The 23,241-nt window shown below is 27.6% G+C and overlaps 2 protein-coding genes across 2 annotated transcripts; both read right to left on the bottom strand.

Annotated features, from left to right (window-relative positions):
• Positions 1-2,734: 2,734 nt before the first annotated feature.
• On the bottom strand, positions 2,735-3,187 carry LOC140177494 (zinc finger BED domain-containing protein RICESLEEPER 2-like). The gene has a single exon (XM_072210608.1). The coding sequence runs from the start codon at positions 3,185-3,187 to the stop codon at positions 2,735-2,737; it is 453 nt and encodes a 150-aa protein (XP_072066709.1).
• A 14,435-nt stretch (positions 3,188-17,622) lies between these two features.
• Positions 17,623-19,141, bottom strand: LOC112755084 (uncharacterized). The gene has a single exon (XM_025802987.3). The coding sequence runs from the start codon at positions 18,889-18,891 to the stop codon at positions 17,902-17,904; it is 990 nt and encodes a 329-aa protein (XP_025658772.1). The 5' UTR covers positions 18,892-19,141; the 3' UTR covers positions 17,623-17,901.
• Positions 19,142-23,241: the final 4,100 nt, after the last annotated feature.

The following is a 23,241-nucleotide window of genomic DNA, read 5'->3' on the forward strand; positions in this document are numbered from 1 at the left end:
TATATAATTTGTATAATTGTTTTAATAATTTTTTTAAAGATTTATATTTTAATTTATTAATTTAGTTAAGAAAATCATAATATCAATAGTCCAAAATTATATTTAGTATTTTAAATATAAATATTTAATTTAATTTAAAATATTTTTTGTAACGTATATATATATATAATAATAGAGTGTTAGTCTGTTAGATTTGTCTTTTTAAAAATTGTAAAAATATATTTGAATAAAAATTTATTAAAAATATTAACAAAAAGCATTAAAAAAACTTATTTCTGTTTTATTAGTATTTTATTAAAGCGTACTTTTAAGCTAAATCCTAACAATAATAAAGGTTTGGAAATGTCAAATTATTCGGCTCGGTGTGTGCATATTTCAAAGAGACCACAGATATGATAAATTCTTTGTATGAAACAGGACCTATCGATCATAGATATGTCAGTCCCGCAGTTAAGATAGTTATTAATTAAATCTGATACGTAGTGGTTGGAAATTAATTTGTGGCGTTTGAATTTGTCCACTAATTTATTAAGGGATGACCTACATCTACATTCAATCTCATCCCAACGACGTGGAATTTTTTTCCCCTCTCATTCTTGGGCAACGTGGGGAATTCTTCATCACTGAATATCAACATGCTAATAATGTATTGTCCGTGTATGACCCTGAATATCAGCATGCTAATAATTAAAGGGTAACAAGTGTTACAATCAATTATTGTACGTGGGATTTTTTTTCCCCTCTCAATCAATTATTTGTTGCCAAGTATGGTACACAATAATGTTATTCAGCCTGGCCTGGCGTGAAGCCTGTTAAAAGGCCTGATAATTTTTTTTACAAAAATAAAAATATTATTTAAAAAAATTATTTGTTACTGTACTAGTCAACATTTCCTATCAGGGACGGAGCTAGATTAACTTTTAAGGAGGGGCAAAAAAAACTTTATAATTAACAAAGAATAAAATAAAAATTTTAAAGGGGACTAAACTAAAATTTATGCATAACTTGTAAGGAAAACTTGATAGTTGGGGGAGGTCATTGCCCCCCTTGGTTTGTATAAGGTTCCGCCTCTATTTTCTATAACTATATAATAGGAGATACACATATTATTACTCCAATTCAGTTTGTTATTAATTCATTTCTAACATACTTTCAGAACTTTACTCTTTTTCTATTCTCTCTCTCTCTCGCCTAATACCTATATGATATCAGAGCTTTCTCTCTATATTAGAGCCTTGTAATGTAACTATAATTAGATTACATATATTTGTGCAATCTATATCATGTATATGATAGAACATAAAGTTGCATTATTGATGAAATTGTATAATATATATATATATATATATATATATATATATATATATATATATATATATATATATATATATATAAAAGGCCTTTTAATTATTTAATTTGTTGCCAAGTAAGGTACACAATAATGTAGGGGTGTAATCGGTTCGGTTTGGTTCGGTTTTGGACCGAAAACCAACCAAACCGACCTGATCGGTTGTACGTTAATATCAACTATTCGGTTGGCTGTTTTTTGGACAACCAAATCGAACTGAACCGAACCAACAGCGGTTTGGTTCGGTCGGTTTTTTTGATTTTTTATACATAATAAACAGAATTTAAAATATCATAAAATGAAGTTTAAAACCTTCAATAAACTAGAATAACAAGAGTATATCACATCCAAATCTAATACAAATTCAACTTAATTAAATATAAAACAAAAGCAATTAAAAATGTCTAGCAAAATAACAAAAATAAACACATTTTAAATCGCAACAGTCACTTCAAAATAACTAAAAACCAAACAGCCAGTCAACCACCATACTTAATCTGAATTTACACCGGACTCATCCTCATCTTCTCCGGTTGGTGCAATTTCTACAAAAATAAAACAAAAAAATCAATATAGATTATAAATATAATATAGATTATAGATTATAAACATAAACCATGAAAGGAACTACAAATTTTTTTTTTGCTTACCTAATTCAAGTTTCTCAAACTCTTCAATAAGTTCCTCAAAATCAGTTGTCATCGGAGAAGTACGAAGCCAATTTTGTGTGCATATCAATGCCTCAACTGTCTTTGGAGTTAAAGAACTCCTATAGTTGTTAAGCACTCTTCCACCAGTGCTAAAAACTGATTCTGAAGCAACAGTTGAGACCGACATTGCTAAGACATCTCTAGCTATTTGGGATAAGATAGGATACTTGCTAGAATTTACCTTCCACCAATTCAATATGTCAAAAGTATTTTGATCACGAGGCTTCTCTAAACCATCCATCAAATACAAATCCACCTCATTCTTGTTGATGATCTCATGAAAATGCACCTCCTTAAAAAAATCACCAGCCATGTCGCCATCAGGTACTCCCACATCTGATGCACCATCCATTGTTGTTGAAGTAAAAGATCTTCCCCCATTATTTGCATTCATATAGCATTCAAACATCTTGGAGAATGTTTCTTTCACTTTTGCACCCAAAAAATCAGCATCATCCTTATCATATAGCTTTTCAAAGCTAAAGTTCACAAACTTCAACTTGTATCTAGGATCAAGAATCACAGCAACAAAAATCATCATATTGATATTTTTAATGTTACCCCAGTACTTGTCATACTTAAGCTTCATCCTCTCAGCCATACTTCCAAGTAATGGATCTCGACTACCACAAGAAGCCTTGAACACACGCAAAATCTTACCAAACTCATGAAAATATTAAGAAGAAGTCACAAGCAAACTACCAGACATACTCTTTGTAACATCATGAAAAATTTTCAAGAATTCCATAAAGTGTTTTGCATTGTCCCAATCAATATTCATCGGAATACCACCTTGCATTAGAGCATATTCTGTATCTCTCTCCCCTAGCCTCTTGAACGTCTTTTGAAACTTCAAACCACTTTCAAGCATGGTGTATGTAGAGTTCCATCTAGTGGGAACATCGAGTTGAACAGTACACTTGTCTTGTATCCTAGCTTCCTTAATGAAATTTTTGAACCTATTCATACGACTAGGGGAAGCACACACATATCTAATAGCATTTCTTATCTTGCTAATAGATTCATGCATCTCTTTCAATCCATCATTAACAACAAGATTAAGAATATGTGCACAACACCTAACATGCAAATGCTCTCCTTTCAAAGGATGTGAATTCCAATGCTCCATTCTAGTTCTTAGGTAAGATATTGCAGTATCATTAGAACTAGCGTTATCAACAGTAATTGTAAACACTCTAGATATCCCCTACCCCAAAAGACATCTCTCAATTTTTCTACCAATTGTTTCTCCCTTGTGGTTTTTAATAAGACAAAAATTGATAATCTTCTTTTTCAGTTTCCAATCATGATCAATGTAATGAGCAGTGAGACACATATAATTCAGATTTTGCACAGAAGTCCAATAATCAGTAGTTAAACAAACAGATTGATTTGGCTGCTTGAACACAGTTTTCAACCTATTCTTCTCACTAATATAAAGATTCCAACAGTCCTTAGCAACAGTAATCCTTCCCGGAAGTGGAAATCTAGGTTGCACAATACTCATATAGAATCTAAATCCCTCCCCCTCAACAAACTTAAATGGTAGCTCATCAACAATTATCATCCTAGCAAGGGCTTTTCTACACATTTCAGCATCAAAAGTAACTGCAGTAAATACCCCTTCACCCTCTTTTTTTTGTTGGAAGGTAAGGATTGTTTGACTAGGGTCACCCGACTCCCTAGAAAATTTTTTACATTGGTTCAACAAATGATAACGCATATTAGTTGTACCATTTCTATGAGAATCACATGCATATGATGCACCACACCAATTACATTTAGCCCTAGGATGTGATGGCTTGGAATTAGGATCCTTTGTAAAGTGTTCCCAAATCCAAGATCTAGGTCTAGAAGGTTTTCTGTTACCTTCATTAGCTTCATCCTTGCTATCCTCTTCATCAGTTTCCAGAGTGCTTGGAGATGGATTTGTTGGAGTTGCTCCCGGAGTTGCACCCACATTAGTTGAATGAACCTTCCTCTTCTTTGATCTAGGATGGGGCGGGGGTTTGGTAAGCACGCCGCTGTCCGTTGAAGAACGTACCGCGGACTCAACAATTTCACCCCCAACTTCAGGCGTCCGCTCACTGGGCACCTCATTGCTTGTTGGCTGCATATATATAAACAGAACAATAAAAAATTAGCATTTTTAATTCATGAACAACACCAAAACAAGCTCTAACAGTACGACTAGCTAGGTTATTTGCATCATTTAATACTCATTAACTGCCATATAATCAACAGAATTTAAATTCATTACCAGCTCTAACAGTCTACCAAAACAAGCATCATTGGATATATTAATCTATGAGATTAAAAAAAAAGATTTTCCGACTCAGCAAAGTACTCGTATATATTATTTATTAATTAATTCAACGCATGGTTTCAACGACCTACCTCAAATTAAATAATCTAAAGAAGACTCAACTGGAGTATTAATCTGCAACAAGCTAAGTAGTATATGGGCACGTGCAATTTGTTCTTCTTATGAAGAAAATGTCAACTTCAACTTTAGGTAGTGGTAATATTTTAAAGTATATGTATTGCAAAGTGCATATATAAAATAACTAAATGGGGATTAACAACATGATTATAGTGTGCATGCATAAACCTAAAGTTATTAGTGATTCAACTTCGTTCTTTGTTTTCAAGTGAAAAGAAACATCCAACAATTAACTAGGCCGTCCGCCAACCATCTTTATGAAATTAAAAACCATAATAAATAAATAAATTTTTTATTTCTTAATTAGTCTACTTCTATGTCATAGAAAAACAAAGGAAAAAATTTTAAGTAGCAGGAGTTAAGCTATAATATTTACTAATACCGTGAAAGAAAATTTGCCTTCTGCACACCAAACTGAAATTTGCCAAAATTTCTCCCTCAAAAGGTCCTACACTCTTACATACTGGAATCATTCATAGTATATGCTCTTATGGTGTGCACACAATTTTCATTTGCTACCTGTATGTATTGGGGACTAAAGTGACATATCAGTTTATTTTCTATTTTGTTGAGTGTTTCTGATATATGCATGAAAAATCCAACTGCATTGCAATTACTTGTTTTGACATGCCAAATGATAATGGAATAAATTCCAATCTTAGTGTACTCTAGTTCCATATTATGCTTTATGATTGAACTTGTTGAGATAGGAATCTGTTGGACAATTTGTTGGTCTATCTAGTATCTACCCATATTATGTGTTCTCCAAAGAGAATAGTAATCATATTAGCATCCATAACTGCTTGTTCAGAATTTAAAAACAGAATTTCTAAAAAACATAACCACAAAGGCACAAACAGAATTTCTAAAAAACATAACCACAAATAATTGTTCAGGTTAAATCAAGCACAAATGCACAATATCACATTATCACTAAACAAAATCTCTAAAAACAATTGTTCAGAATTTCTAACCTCCGAAGAAGACATTGTGGAGTTGCTTTTTGCATGAGATGGCTTGGTGACAGACTGACAGGAGTGCTTTATGCTTATCGTTGCTCGAGTTGGAGTGTTGGACTGCGATGGCCACTGGAGTCTTGTTGGCGACTGGACTGCTGCTCCGTGACAGGACTGCTGCTCGGTGAATGGAATGCTCCTCGGCGACGGCGACCCAGCGACGGCGACCCTGCGGCGGCGATGACTGAACGCCTTCGAGTAAGGAGTGGCGACTTCCTTCACGGTGGACACTGGACAGCACTCTCTGGCTCCCTCAGGGTCTCCTTCTCTCGAGCATGGAGGAATCGCCGAATCGGAGGTGGAACCGTGGAAGAGAAGAAGAGAGCTCGGGACAGAATCGCCGTTCGCGTAAAAGGGAAGAAGAAAGCTAGGGTTCTGTGTGATAGGGCTCTTTTATACCTAGGTTAAAGGGCAATTTTGTAAAAACACACCATTGAACCCTCATTCTTCGGTTTGGTCCAGTTCGGTTCGGTTTCTGCCGAGCCAACCGAAAACCGAACCGAACCGATCGGTTTAGTTCAAAAAACCAAAAAAATCGATTTTTTCGATTTTCTAATCGGTTGTTGTAAGATTCGGTTCGGTTTTGCGATAATTTTCGGTCCGGTTCGGTAACTTACACCCCTACAATAATGTACACATTATTTAGTAACGTTTGAAAATGTTCTTAAATTTAGGAACAGTGTGAATGCATGGTTTAAGGGTGGAAACAGGCCAGGCCAACAGGACTAGCCTGTCACGTAATCAATTGGCCTGAGTCTGGCCTGCAGCCTACTATAGATTTTTTTTAAAGTACTAATCCTGACCTGTTATTCAGTCTGGCCTGACCTGAAGCCTGTTAAAAGGCTTGATAATTTTTTTTTACAAAAATAAAAATATTATTTTAAAAAAATTATTTGTTACTGTACTAGTCAGTATTCCCTATAACTATATAATATGAGATACACATATAATTACTCCAATTCAATTTGTTATTCTAACATATTTTCAGAACTTTATTCTTTTCCTATTCTCTCTTTCTCTTTCTCTAACCTGATACCTATATGATATCAAAACTTTCTCTCTTCTATGACTAAAAAGAGATATAATATGAATAAATTCCTAAAAGTGAGGATAACAGCTAATGAGTAAAGTCACTATTTGGCTATTGGTTCAAAAATGGCCAACAACATGGCACACTTTTGTATGTATTACAACTAATGCTAATATAATTTTATTTTTTTTATTTTGGAGCTTGGAATCATTATTTATACTAATATGCTCCCAAGTTGACACTTTCTAGGATTTTTTTAAAACTTTATACAAAGAAATAAGAAATATTTAGCACACAATTATTAGATAAACGAATTGATTAAAGTATTAAATTATTAGATCAGTGATTTAACTCATAAATTATTGATTGAATTGTTAAATCACTACAAAGAATATTAACGACGGTTTATCAATCCATCGCTATCTACTTCTAGCGTAAATGAATTAAAATTAATTAATTAATTATATATAATATAATTTTAAAAAAGGCTATGTATTAGAAAAATAAGCTAGTCTAGTGGCTATTAGTTGGTGCGTAAAGCTTGATGAGTCCCTTCTAATATTAGTAGATCAGTAATTAAGTTTATTAGATATTTACAGTATTTTTTAATTTGACAAATCAAAAATTAATATATATTATAAATTTAAATTTTATTTAATAATTTATTATTAACTAAAAAATTACTACATGCATAAGATTAATTGCTTAATAACTACTGTGATAAGATTTTTTATTTGATCGATCTAGTTAAATCGGATCTAATAACTATGATTTGATAATCGACTGAGATATATATTATTTTTTTCTTATTGATATACCTATGCAACACTCGCATTTGATATGTTAGAAAAAGTAAGAAAGAATTAAAAAGATTTATGTGTATTTAAATCATGTGAAATAGTATTTATGATATTAAAAGAATCGAAATAATAAAAACGTAATATTTTATAATAAATATTTAAATATATACTAAATAATTTTAATGAATGCTAATTGATGTTAATATATTCTAATATGATATATATAACCTATTTCTTGCAATTAAGTTATTCATTCCAAAGTGCAAAATTAGATGATGAGTATTATATTATTAGAATTAGTTTTTATTAAACTATCAAAAAACATATTATTCTAACAGTTTCAAATATCTGGAGTCCTAGATTTTTCTGTAAAAGGTACGCCATGTCTAAAAATAATATCATATGTGTGAGATCATCTTAAAATTTCATTCCATATCTAAATATGATGTGAACATATGAAAAATATGCATAGATTCTTTTTAGTGAATATTATTCTGTATTATATTTTTTTATCATATATATCGCTTATTTTTATATATTTACAGAAACTATAGGTCTAAGAAAAATAAATATCAAATCTTTGTAACTTAACACCATCTGATGACGTGGATTCTATCTTTTTACAAACAAAAATATGATGTGTATATTAAAATCAATTACTAAAAATAATTACTAATATATTATGTATAATATATAATTTATTTTATTTTTAATATATATTTTTTATATTAATAACTAATTTTAATAGTTAATTTTAGTGTATAAGATAACGTAATTGTTCAAGACATATATCAAGGAATGGCGTAAAAAAACCTGTCCCTTAATATTCTTCGTAGATAAATAATGTTTATAACTAATAACAAATTCATAATTCGATAATGTTAGGAACCACGATGATTACAGTAAAAAATCAGTCAAATGTCTTTGGATAAATCTAAAATTTCTATTCAAATTGTACTTATATTAGGTATTAGGATGTTTTTTTTTCTTTATAAATTAGATGATTTTGAATCTGTTTTCTAATTTATCATGTTTTAGGCATTTGGAGAGAGAAAGAGAGTGAAGAGACAGAAGCTAATTGAATCAGTTTTTATAATTCACGTTGTATTTCCTCCTAATTTAAATGTGGTAAAACATTTAATAACCAAAATTTTAAATCATAAATAAATAAAAATAATTACTATATTTATAATTAATTAAGTTATTCTATTCTAGGCTAATTTAAAGTTGGTTTCATATTATTTGCCTTCATAATTTGTTGTTATCAATGTCAAATAATTAACTAATTACTATAGAATTTCTCTTAAGGATGATAATGAAAGAAAAATGTCAGGTGAATAAATAATTTTATAATTAAATTGCAATATGTTTTTGAAAAGTTGCTATTTTTGAAAAGCTACTGATTTATTTTATTTACATAACAAAAAAAATTATAAGAACAGAAATATATTTTTTTATAACAACATATAAATATTAGAAAAACAAACATAGAAATCTTTGAAAAATAAACAGAATTTTTTGTATAAAAATACTGAAATTTTATATTTTTGTTTCTTGTTTCTCTTCTTTCTATATATATTTTTTATTTATGTTTTTTTAATAAAAAAAAGAGCAATAATAAAAAGAGAAAAAAAAGGTGAGACAGAATAAAAGAAAAAAAAAACGTAGTTGAAGAAGGAAAAATAAAAAGAAAAAGAAAAGAAGAAAAAGAATGCAAATAAAAAAAAAGAAAAAAAATATAAAGAGTGACTTTTTTTATTAAGTTTTTATAATATTTAATTAAAAATTAGTTAAATAATGACTTATTTACTTATCGGTTACTATTATTTTTTAATTATAATAAAATAAAAAATTTATATACAATTATTTTTATATAAAATTAATAGTTAAAAATTATTAAATAATAATTTAATCAAATTTATTAAATTATTTAATAATTTTTAAATAATAACTTCACATACTCATGTGAATTTTCACCTTATAACAAGCACAGCTTCTCCCGTCTTTTAAGCTTTAAGAATCCCACATGTCTGTTAGTGCGATATTACCACAGATTCCACCGAGTTTACGTATTAAGATTCTAACAGAATTGAATGTTAAGGAATATAACAAGTCATGTTCCACCAATTAATCCAAATCTTAATGTAGTAGTCAAGGGAAACCAAATATATGCATGTACAGTTTTTAACAACTTTAATTTGTGAGAAAAAAGAAATTTCTGCTTAAAAAATTTAGTCCCAACTCCCAACTAACTTAATATATAAATACAAGAGTATTTACTCGTTTTAGTCTAAAAAAATTTTAGATTAGACAATTTAGTTTTCAACTAAAATTAATTATTCGATTGGTCTTTAACAATTAACTCTGTCAATTATTTAAATTTTTTATTTTATCAACTCTAATAGAAAATAAAATAGTTCGAGACAAAATGGTCCTTAATAATTAACTAAATGTGTATTGTGTAGCTTGAAGTTTGTAGACCATTAGGATTATGCGAAATATGATGAAAATTGAAAGAGAACAGTGTCGTCTCCAAACAGAGGGGTCAATGACCATTTTGTCATGACTATTTTGTCCTCTATTAAAATTGACGGAACAAAGGATCTAAGTGACTGGCATAGTTAATTATTAGAGACCAATTGAATAATTAATTTTAGTTGATGACTAAAGTGTCTGATCCAAAAAATTTTTAGGACCAAAATAGATAAATACTCTAAATACAAACATATATTCTCTACTCGAATAAGTACACCTTCTAAAAAACATTTATGATTTACTCGAATAAGATTACCTTCTATTACCTTTTAATAGACTTGTTATCTAGATTATTTTTTTTATTATCAATAGTTGATGTAAGTTTATTTGTTATAATTTTTGGAAAGTATATGATTATATGAAACTAACTCCAAATCAGCCAAGAATAGAATAACTTAATTAATTATAAATATAATAATTAGTTTTATTTATTTATGATTTAAAATTTTGATTATTAAATGTTTCACCACATTTAAATTAGAAAGAGATACATTCAGTATCATTACAACGTGAATCACAAAAATTGATTCAATTAGTTTCCGTCTCTTCACCCTCTTTTTCTCTTCAAATGCCTAAAACATGATAAATCAGAAAACAGATTTAGAACAATTCAATTTACAAAGAAAAGAAACATTCTAATGCCTAACATAAACACTATCTACGTAGAGGTTTTGAATTCACCCAAAGACATTTGACTGATTTTTGACTGAAACCATCTTGATTTCTCAGCATTATTGATAATTTTTTTATAATAAAAATACATAAAAAATACATAGTATATAAAGTATAACCCTCACAGCCCTGTTAAAATTTGGGTTGTTTCCATCGTACAGGCATGGTCTCTCCTGCACAAATCTATCACAACTTTTTCATGGAACTGAAATTAAATCTGGCTCAAATTTTAGGTAAAGCTCCCTTGTCGAATTTTCGAAAGCTTATTCGGCCCTGCGCAGTCTGCATATTTGCTTCTCCAATAGATCTGTTTACCTAAGATAATACACACAAAATTATGAAAATCAGTGGGTATTGGTAATGGGCTAGGTAGATATTAGTATAGTTCTATGTATGCATATTAATAGTAGATGTAGTCTTATTTGTTATAATTTTATTTAAATAGGAATACATAAAGAGTATATAGTATATAAAGTGTAATAATTTAACATATTTTTTAAGAGATTTTTTATTCTTTTTAACAACGAGAAGAACTTATTTTTCTCCCTCTCTTAATTCCTTATAGTTCATCAAACTATTAACATCACAATTTAAATAATTTAGGACATTAATAAAAAAATATATTAAATTATTACATTTTATATACTATGTATTTTTTATTTATTCTTATTTAAAAAAATATAACAAATAAACCTATATTTATTATTGATAAAAAAAATCTAAATAACAGATCATATGTATCGTATTTATTACTGCTTTCTTCTGAATATGCTTGGTTAACTTCCTTACAATTCCATTTCTTGGAGACGTGCACAAATTTGACAATTGTTTTTAATAGTCTCCAAATGCTTTGTGAAGCAAATATCACAAATCTATCACAACTTTTTTATGGTACTGAAATTAAATCGGGATTAGATCTTAGGTAAGGTCGTCTTTGATGAATTTTTAGAAGTTTATTCAGTCTTGTGCAGTCTACATATTTTATATTTATATTTTTAATAGATCTACTTATCTGAGAGAATCACAGTTTGAACAGTTTAAATATGATAAAAAAATAAATTGAGCTATTACACTTTATATATTATGTATTCTTTATGTATTCTTATTTAAAAAAATTATAAATAAATTTATATCTATTATTAATAAAAAAATAATATAAATAACAAATCATATGTTGTGCGTTATTGCTTTCTTTTTAGCCTCTTTTATAAGTCTCCTTACAATTTCATTATTTGACAAATTTTCAGAAGTTCATTCAGCCCTTCATAGTCTGCATATTTCATATTTGCATCTCCAATAAATCTATTTACCTAAGATAATCACAAAACAAAAAATATGAAGATCAGTGAGTATTGGTAGCAAAAAGAACTCATACCTTAACTTGGTTTTTGAATAAATCTATTTACCTAAGATAATCACAAAACAAAAAATATGAAGATCAGTGAGTATTGGTAGCAAAAAGAAATCATACCCTAACTTGGTTTTTGATATAATCTTTTCCATCTTTGGTAGCAAAAAGATCTGAATCATCTTCGCTATGATTATTCACAAAATGGCGTTAGATTTAATTTTTTTTTTGTCATGTGTCAATATTTTATGATTTATGTTACATGTACACTAAAATCAGCTATTATTTACCAAAGTCAGCTACTAATATAAAATATATGTTAGAGTACAAAATACACATTAAAAATAAATTAAATCACACATGTATTTATATATAAATACATTAGTGACTGATTTAGTAGCTATTTTAGTGTACAAATAGCATTTTTCATGTTTTATTTATAGATTAAATTTATGCCACTTTTAGTCATCAAAACTAAAGTCACCAAAAAATTCCCTTGTATATAACTACATGCATAATCTTATCCCATAATATTTTTTTTCAATTTAAAAAAAATACAATAAAAAAATTTAGATAACAAAAGAATGAAATTTTTTAAAAATATTTATTGAACTATTACATCTTGTATATTATGTACTCCTTATGTACTCTTATTATAAAAAATTATAACAAATAAACTAATTTCTATTATTATTGATAAAAAAATAATCTAAATAACATGATTGATAAATTATAATATCTCAATCATATAAAAATAGAAAAAATATATCACTGAATAAGAGAGAAAGCATATATAGATAATCTGATTAAATCCAGGCCAATTTGATCCAATTATATTAAATATTATACTTGACAGATAATCGAGTTTAATAAGATAAAGTCGATTATATATCCGACCTTAATTGGTTTGGACCTTAATTGGTTTGGGAATCTAATTACCTAATATGTTATATTAAAAAAATTATAATGTTTCTATATTTTTACTAACTCTAATCTTACCTTAATTACTTTTTTTTCTCTTTTTTAATATATTTTTTAAAGTAAATTCTACTCTATCTTTTCTAAAATAAAGGATAAATTACCCTTTGTGACATATACGGTAATTATTCATAAATTATTCTTCTACTAGAGCTCCAAGATTCAGGTTATCTTCTCTTTTCTTTTCAATTGACGCAATATCTCTCTTAAAATTTGATAGTAGTGTCATTTTCATAATTCCCACCAAATACACTTCTTCTTCTTCAATTTTAAAACCATAATTCCTCTCAAATCCAATCACCATTTCCAATCAATTAGGTTAGGATTTTAAACTTGTTAATATGTTTTCAATCTCCCATTTCAACGAGCACATCTATTAATTTTTCAACTCTCTCCTTTCTTAGATTTTCTTCCTAATATTTTTTTTAAAATTGAGTCAGATCAACAATGATACTTTTTCAGATAACCAACCCTCATAACCTTGTATAACTATATAACAAAAACAAACCAAAATATTAGTTAGTCATAAAAATAACGAGTCAATAATTACCATCTTAAAATTTTTATTATCTGAATAATGATTGAAAAATAATTTAAGAGCTATTAAAGATAAAAAAATAAAATAAAATACTTTGGTGTCTCTTTTCACGCACCAATTACCATCATTTTTAATTAATATATCACAAATTTTTATCAGTTTTTTTAGCTCTCTCGTTTTTAGAATTTTCCAGGGATCGTATTAAAGATAGCAATTAGATTTGACGATCTCATTCGAATTTTGGAACTCTGGTCAGAAAGATAATTTATCAACAATTAATGTATATGCCACAAGAGGTAATTTACTCTTTATTTTAGAAAGGACATGGTAGAATCACCTTTAAATGTTACACAATTTTTTTTTTATCTTTTGTTTTTAACTTTTCTTAAAAATTAATTTTATTCGATTACCTGATTATCCGAACTGATCAAATATGAATTTGATCAATCTGAATTTAACCAGTTCGAATCTAATCATAGAAGACAAATTAACTCGATCAAATCAAACCAATCAAATTTAATTAGTTCGATTCTTATATAAATTTGCCAAGAAACTAGACCTAACCTTATCCGAATACACTCCTAACTCTAAAGGCTAAGTAAAAGTTTCCCGGAGAATGAAGGGGAGTCACTTTCCCCTTTGAATCATGGAACTTTGGAGGATATATATTATCACTTAGTGTGTGTATGTCCATGTAACATTAAAATTAAGGGACATGCTGATTGCTCCCAAGATTTTTCTTTTACTGTTAGATGATATTGAGAGAGAGAAAGAGAATATAATGTGCTTAAAGGGACTATATACCTCACAAAAATAAGGTTCCTAGCGAAAGCACATGATGTTTTGATGCATGTGATGGTTTGAAAACTGCGTTTCATTCACTGTCATCCAAAAACAAATTGAAACCTATATAACCACAAATAGGGTAATGTATGGATCCCTATACTCCACGATTAACCAACCATATTCCGATCCTCAATTATTCTTATTGTGATATATTGTGTAATTCATCATCAGTTTCATTCAATCAAGCTCATGCATCATCGCTATTATTCTCTTTTTGGTCCTTCAATATCCTTTTTCTTTTTTCTTTTGTTACATTGTTACAAGTAGTGCACCAAGTGCAAAGGTAGACAGTTATATACAAGCTAAGTTAATTAAAATATCCCAATACATGCACTAACGTATATCATATTCAGTTAAATTTTGGCTAGAATATAATTAAAACTATAGCTAAGTATTGACTATATATTAACTACATGTTTATTATTATTTCAGATTTATCCAAAAAAAAAATAATATTAGTTTTGAATAGAGCGGTAAAATGAGCGGTTCGTCATGAGTTGCGGGCTAAAATAAAAAAAAATGAGTTGGCTCGTATTTTAAATGAAAAAAAAAGATCGATTCGATTTGATTATTTAGATTATTGAATGAAGCAGGTTGACTCGTTTGATTTTTTTATCTTTTTTATACTACCTAATTTTAGTAATTTTTTACTTAATATTCATATAAATAAAAAAATTATCATACATTCATATATTTTATAGTAAATGATCTAAAATCTAAAAAATTATTTAACGAATTTATAACAAAGATAATGCATAATATAAACTCATTAAATTTTATTGTGTATCCGTTGCTCGATCCAAATTCATTTCAACTCGTGAGTTATTTAAGTCGAATTAAATTGATCTGCTTCTAAACAAATCGTTATTTTATTGGTTGTACTCTTTCATTTTTTACGAGTGAATCGAGGCAATTAGTAAGTCATAATTTGTTTTGACATTTTTTACTTTAGATGCAAAGAGATTTAATTTTAATACTAGTTATTATTGTTTAATTCTTTGGTCAAATTAAAGATAAAATTAAAGTGAGACTTTTTTCAATTTAATTTTTGTGGGATGTCGATAACATGGTAGGGCAAGCCAAAGGATGAGGTTGATATACATACACACATTGATACATCACATGATGAACAAATTAAGACTATGTTATTCCTTTTTGGGGTCCCTCCTTTGTTTTCTAATAGCTACAAGCCATTGCAAATTGGTACCAAAGCCGTACACCCCCCAACTTGTTTTAGGTTTGTTGCATTCTAATGTGAATATCTAACAAGATTTAATTATGATCTCTCTATATTAAAAATTAGTTAGTATATAAAATTAATTATATTATGTATACACAAAAAATTATCACTAAATAGCTATTCTATATAAAAATACATATTTAATATTTTATAAAAAAAGATAATTATACATGTGTAAATAAATTTAATTTTGTTTATTATAAATTTAATTATTCTATTACAATAAATTTTATTATTATAAATATATACAAATACATAATTGTTAATTTTTAATATATATATATATATATATATATATTATTTTTTATATTTACAAATATATAATAACTAAATTAGTAACTGATTTTTTAGGGAGAGGTAATAATAATGTGGCAAATCGTTTTCATGGCTTTGTAGTTATATAATTAAGAAAGCCATGCCGCAATTATTATATATCTTCAATAATACAAATTTAAACCATCCATGGATTAGTGAGATTCCATGCTTTAAATGGCAGGGCTCTAGGGAACAGTTCATCTCAGCATGCTATGCCCTAAAGATCATTAATTATTAACATATCTATGATTTATTGTTGCTTTAAGGATGGTACCAATTAACAAGCTTCAAAAGTTATAAGGGACAAACTAATAACTAAGGGATGGATTTTTCCATTTTTTAGTGCATAAGGACAAAGACTTATTACCTAAAAATTCTGATTTTAATTTAATTTCATTAGTTTAATTAAACTACTATTAATATTCGAATTTGGTTTGGACTTGTAATTAATTAATTAATTATCTTATTTGAGTCAATTATATTTATTATTGAGAAAATGCTAATTACATAACGGAAAAACAAGAAATAACCAACTAAAAACTACACTTTTTTTTACTCTCTATATTTCTATCAGGGTATTTAATTAGTAAAAAATAGTGTAGGTATATTATTAATTGTTTCTTGTTTCTTGTTTTTGAATTGTATAATTTGCATTTTTCTTTATTGTTAGCCTGTTTAATTAACATTGAGCACATTGTTTGAGATAACTTAATTGTAAATTTGATAAAATGTTGCAGGAAAATGATATTTTCTAAATTTTTTATGTAAAAAAAAGACGCTATAAACCCTAAAGAGAAAATTATCTTATTAACACATACCATTTTTCTTTTCATTTCACAAAACCCTAATCCAAGTTCTTAAACATAATTATATTCCATCCCACTATAAACAAATTAATAAACTTCAAGGATTTAGAATCCAATTGAAAACGCATAAAATGTAAAAATTTCCACTATAGATAATGCCTATAATGGACTATAGTTAGGGATTGGTTTAGAGGTATTCTAAGTGCCTACCATAACAATTGTTTGCCCAAAAAAGCAAAGGCATGGCTTATGAAAAAAAATTAAGTATAAGCTAGTGGACTAATTCATCACTCTTTATATGTAACCATAATTTGATGAGGCAAAAGAAAAATTAGATATGTTCCCATGCATAATTCCAATTATTGTATTTCAATTAGGTTTAGGGTTTATTAATCTAATTAGTTGGTAATATTAATAAGGATCATTCTAGTATTTTAATAATTGTATTCCAATCATTGTTCCCATATTACGGTAATTACGATAATTATAGTATTTTAAAAAGTATTAATATTTTTAAAAATTATTATTAAAATATAAAAATATAACTTTAATTTTAACAATATTTATATATAATCACCATAACTACTCTAATATAGTTATACTAGAATTCAACATTTAATAAATGTACTATTATCAGTTTTTTCTCCTTTTAGCTTTATGATTAGGTGAGTTTTATGGTATCTTTATTATGGTGTTTAAATTGTCTAATTTTTTTTAAAATAAAAAATAAAATATTTAAAATAAAAAATAAATTATGTAAAATTTATTAAATATTATTTATTTACCTTTTTTAGTAACTTAGATAGAGAGTGATAGGTACCATAACATTTCCCGAATGATTATTATAACCTTCTTGTAGTGTATCTGTTTGTAAATCATTTCTCTCTTTTTATTATTTTTTTTTTTTCTCAATGAATTATGCTTCAGATGGAGACTAGAAACATGAAAAGGGTAGTAATGAATAATAATACGAAGAAGGAAACAAGCACCAAAAAGATAGGGTGAAAAAAATAAGCACAATGTCCAATATAACTAATACCTATCCTTAGTACATGCAAAAATTTCAAAGAACCAAGCCACCAATCATGACAACTGCTGAAATCTTAAAAGGAACAAAACAAAAAGAAAATGAAACAAACCCAAAAAAAAAAAAAACAGTCGACTTCAATTAAGTGTTAATCCACTAAATGAGATCGATTACATAGATTAAAATCTATATAAATATCTCATTATTATAAACTAAGCCTATAATAATAATAATAATAATAATTGATGCTCAAAGACACAAAGAAAAAGTGGGGAACTCAAAGTAGGCATCACTAAAAATGTCTCTATTCCTGCCACTTGCCTTGCACCTTGTTGGAGTCCTAAACTTTGTTGGAATCCCAATTTCATCATCAACAACCTCAACACATCCAACACACTTTTCCAACTCTTCTTCATCAACACATGCTTCATTGTTAAGTGTTTCAACTTCTTCTTCTTCTTCTACAACTTCTTCTACTTCTTCAACTCCATCATCATCACCACAATTTGATTCAACACTCTCAAAAAGACTCAACCTAAGCCTTCCCTCGCTGCGCTCGGCGCGAAAATACGGCTGAGAAGGAGTTGTTACTGCCTCCAAAATCAGCCTACCATTTTCGCGACGAGGGCGGACGTGCAACCCTCCAAAATCAGTTATTGATGTCAATGGAGGAGGAAAAGTGTTGCCACATTTCTTGTTATTATTCAACCTTTTATTAGGCTCAAAACAATTTGTGTCAACTTCCACCGAAGTGTTGCTATTTTCCATGAAACCGTTGCTATTATTTTCCAATGAAAACAATGACATTTCATCACCTTTGCTTTTACTTCCACTTTCACATCCTAAGTTTTCAGTGCACATTTCCAAGCTCTTAGCACTTAGCATTGATGAAGAAGAACACTTAGATTTTGGGAGAACATAAACACTATCTTCATCTTTGTTGCCACAATGAGAATTGTTGGAGAGGGATTCAATGAAACTCCATGTGCATTTCCCACCTTCTTCAGAGGAATCTTCTTTGGACATTTTCATGTCAAGTTTATTATTGTTTGAGATGTTACCTGAATTTGGTTTTGAGAATGAAGCAATGGTGCTATCATCCTTGCTACTATTGTTAGGCCATTCAGATTTCGGAGAAATTTTAAACCCTTGTGTAGCCAATTTGAGTCTCAACACTCTTTCGACGTTTCGTGGTTTGAGACAAGATTGCAAACCTTTGGAGACACTTGAGTGAGACATAGTTGTGTTAATAGAGGGGAAAAAAGTGTCAAGAACAGGGGAAGGAATGAAATAAAAACAGGGGAGAAAACAGAGGAGTTTTTTTCTTTCCTTTTTCTTGTTCTTGAAGTAATTAGAAAGAAAAATAAAAATTAAAACTTGGAATTCTGGGGTGAAATGTGAGGGTGTTAAAATGAAAGAAATGAATTTGTTGGCACAAATTGAAGATAGGCTATTGAAAGAATCAAAAGGGGAAGAGAATAATGGAATGGACATGAAAGAGAAGTGTAAAGGGTGATGGTGTATTTATAGTTGGAGCTATGCTCAAAAAGTGTGTGGAAAATGAAAAAATTATTCATAAAGAATATTACATGATATGAAAGTAATTTTTTTATTAAAAAAATTAAGGTGAGGGAAGAATGTTTTCTTACATTAAAGTCAACAAACATATCACACCATTCTCATAAAAGAAATCTTACTATTCTTGGATTTTTCAAGTAGTATCATGAGTATGGATTTTGTAACTTTATTTTGGACTGAGGTAGAGGACCAGGGGCCCCTATAACCCTTTGTGTTTGAGTTATTTTTACTTACCAATTATTGTAAAATTGTTTGTTTGTATGTTAATAGTTATTATTTCATTGAAATATTTGATTTTTATGATAACTATCTTAAAAAATAATTGAAAAAAATCTTTGTACTCTTTCTTTAACATGTCTTGGTTATCTCAATAAGAAATGCTAGTGAAAAAGAAACGAGAAAAGAAGATAATTTATAAATTTGGTTGATGCTATTATTAGAAGTTTCACATTGTAATTTGATCTCTAACAGTTCAAACATCTTGTTTTAATCCCAAAAAAAATTAAACAGGTTTAATATTATCCTGCTGATATAAATAATTAACATATTGAAGATGCAATAATGTTCAAGGTAAAATTAACCATCTAATGATCACAAATATAAATGTTTTTTTTTAGATTTTGAAGCGTTGATGATTGATTGCTATGGTTTGAGGTTTTATATGAAGAAGAGAATAAAAAGAAAAAGTTTTACAAGAAAATTTTGGTTATATTTCTCTAACATGTAAAAATAAGAATATATAACTTAACTAAAAATGTTAACGTTCATGTCACTCACTCCATTAATTATTCATCTCAAATTTAAAGATGAGACAACACTGAATCCATTTAAATTTTTTTTTTGAATTAAAATTAGACGTTTATATTAAACTACTCTTCCACTAGCCCATGAAAACAATAAAAAAGTCTTGTAACCTACAAATTCAGTCCAACAGAATACATAAATTCAGTTACAATCTTAATCTTTACCAAGGTAAAACTAAATATATAGAGAGCATTGTCTACCAAAGATAAAAATAAAGATAAGATAAGATAAGATAATAAAAACTAAAATTGTAACCGAATTGATGTATTCTGTTGACTATGAATTTGTGGGCTACGAGATTTCTTTATTATTATCATGAGTTAAGGTGGAAGAGTAGTTTAATAGTTTAAAATGCCCCAATGTCTATATACCGTATAATTAAATAGAACCAACCTTCTAAATCAAGTCATGTTTTCAATGGACATTTTTGAAACCATTTCAATATAATCTCTTAAACTTAATTGTTTCACTTATGATTCATTAGTAACATTATTTGTTTTATTGTTGTTAGAAGGAAAACTCAAACTGCAGAGGGAATATAGAAAAGTGGAAGGGCAAGAGTGAATAAAGGCCAAGCAAAATAAACACACGAGTTCATGTTGGATCCAAACGTGTTAAAAGAAACTATGGTTGCATACAGTTGGAGTTCAGAAGGTAACATATATTCAACAAATTTGTTTTTCAAATGAAACTCATGCATTTTACTCTTCTTAAGTCTCTAGTATTTAAATTTCAAAAATATTTAGAAGTTAATAGAAAATTAATTCAAAGCAGCACAGAATTTTCTTATTTTATATTTTTTTAATTATTATTTATCTTATTTTATATCTTTAATCGCTGGAATAATCGAATAATATTAGATGTAATAAGTGTGTTATTATAGATATTACATGTATGAAATTATAGATGATAAATTAAATAAGATAATGTAATTAAAATTCAGTATTTAATTTTCTTTTATTGCAAAAAAAAAAACTGATATTTTTAGAGAAGGCATGCATGGTGTATGTGCTCTTCACTAAATTAAACATGAGATAATATATATGTATTTTAAAATCCAACCGACCAAGTCCAAAGGAATCAAAGAAATTAATTAATTAATGAATAAATAAATAAAAATACTTAAATAATAATCCTTTCTTCCAAGCTAAGAAGGATCTCTCTCTACTTTCTTGGGTTATTGATTTTGTTCCATTAATCATCAACTTTACAACACACGCTTCAAATTCTACGGCTATTGTATATTTGTGGTCAGAGATTCCATTGCTTCGTTGCATACTTGAATATATACTATTTTAATTTAGAAATTGTATTTCTGTTATTAAAGAATCTGCATGGGATGATAAATTATACGTATTCATGATAATTAGTTTTTTTAGTTATTTTACTAGTAATTTTAATTTTAAAAATAAATCATTTGTTTGCCTCTTTTTATTACAATCATATATATATAAATCACAAATTAGTCACTATATATAAAAATGTATTTTATAAATACTAATGTAAATAGGTTTGATTATTCTTCAATTACGTGTTGGATTATTTTGGTGTTAATTATTTAATTCGAAAAATATAACATATATAAATATATAATAATTAATTTAGGAGTTGATTTTTAGTGTATATATGGAGTATTTTTATTTTTATTATTATGCATTGTGTTGTTAATTTATTATTCTCCAATATAAATTAGACAATCATTAATGAATTTACTTATTAGTAGGTTATATCTAAATTCAACTGCAAATACTTGTTGAGTCCAAGAGCCATTCCCTATTTTAATGAGTTGATGGACATGAGGCTCACATAAATTTTTATGCACCAAAAAATGTACCTTATTACTAAATTCACTATTAGCTATCTAGCTAGGATAACTAAATCTTGATTATTGACAGAACAATGCTTTGTGCAGATTTATTAGCAAGATAATTAAGATTGAACAATACTACATAACTAATAAAATTTATTTTTTTATTAATATTTAGTTAATATATTATATTCTAAATACTAAATTTTAAACCATAAACACTAAATTTTAATTTTTAATATTATAAAATAAGACATTGTAAACTCATCTCACTCAAAATCTTGAGAGAAAATTGTTGCATAATAATGAGCTATATCTATTTGATTTCGAAGACTGTTCACTCTAGAACGAAAAATATTGACTGAGATTGAGATTAGTAAAAATATTGACCCTAACCTTTCTATTTAAAATTTTCGAGTATTAATACATATATATTAGTTACCGAAAAAGTTAATATGGAGAATAATGTGGTTAAACATATGGAATTCATCTTCTCTTAAACAAGTTGGTTGAAGAAATTTCACACAAATAGAAAGTTCTAAAATTAAATTGTTTGTCCACTATATCTAGATTGTGAATTTGTGACCAATTATTGACTTTATCGTTGGCATACATACAACTTGTGCAACATAATGAAAATAAAATAATAATTCACATTCAATTTGAATGAACAAATGCATCTTCATACATTCACATATATTATTATATTATACTATTGGACTTGTGGATATTGCTAAAAATATTAAATTGAATTTGTAATTAGCTTATGAAAAGTTAATTAGTACATTAATGGCACTTCATTTTAAGTAAATACCAAAACTAAACATACCCTATATATATATTAGAATAATATATATTTCCTGAGGCATTGGTGTCTGGTCATTTATATGAATTGGAGTTCAATTGGTTATTGTTAGTGGATGCCATTGTTGTCCATAATTATTTGTCTTCCCTAGCTAACATTATTGATGTTGCAATAGTGCATATGTATTTAATTAGATTGGTCCATTTTATTGACCACTAAGCTCCAACTAACGTTTTAAACTATCTAACCTGTCACTCTTAATTAGTTAAGCATTAAGTAAGAATAATGTTAAATAATTATTTTTTTCAGTTAATTTTAAAAAAAATTATTTTATTTGTATTAAAATCAAGATCGTAAATCATAATTTTTAAATCTAAATTATAAATTTAAATATTAAAGTTGGCTAATATTGACTAACTAAAAATTAAACTTTTTCATTAAATAATTATTAAACCTAATTTTAATTGGTTTTTGTATTTTAATAATAACTCTTGAATTGAAGTCAATATATATAATGAATCTAATTTGTGCCAAAATTGAACTTTTATTTAAATAATAAGGATAACAAATATTAAATTTTGAATTTATTAATCAT

The sequence above is a fragment of the Arachis hypogaea genome, chromosome 2 (genome assembly GCF_003086295.3).
Source record: "Arachis hypogaea cultivar Tifrunner chromosome 2, arahy.Tifrunner.gnm2.J5K5, whole genome shotgun sequence".
Lineage (NCBI taxonomy): Eukaryota > Viridiplantae > Streptophyta > Magnoliopsida > Fabales > Fabaceae > Arachis > Arachis hypogaea.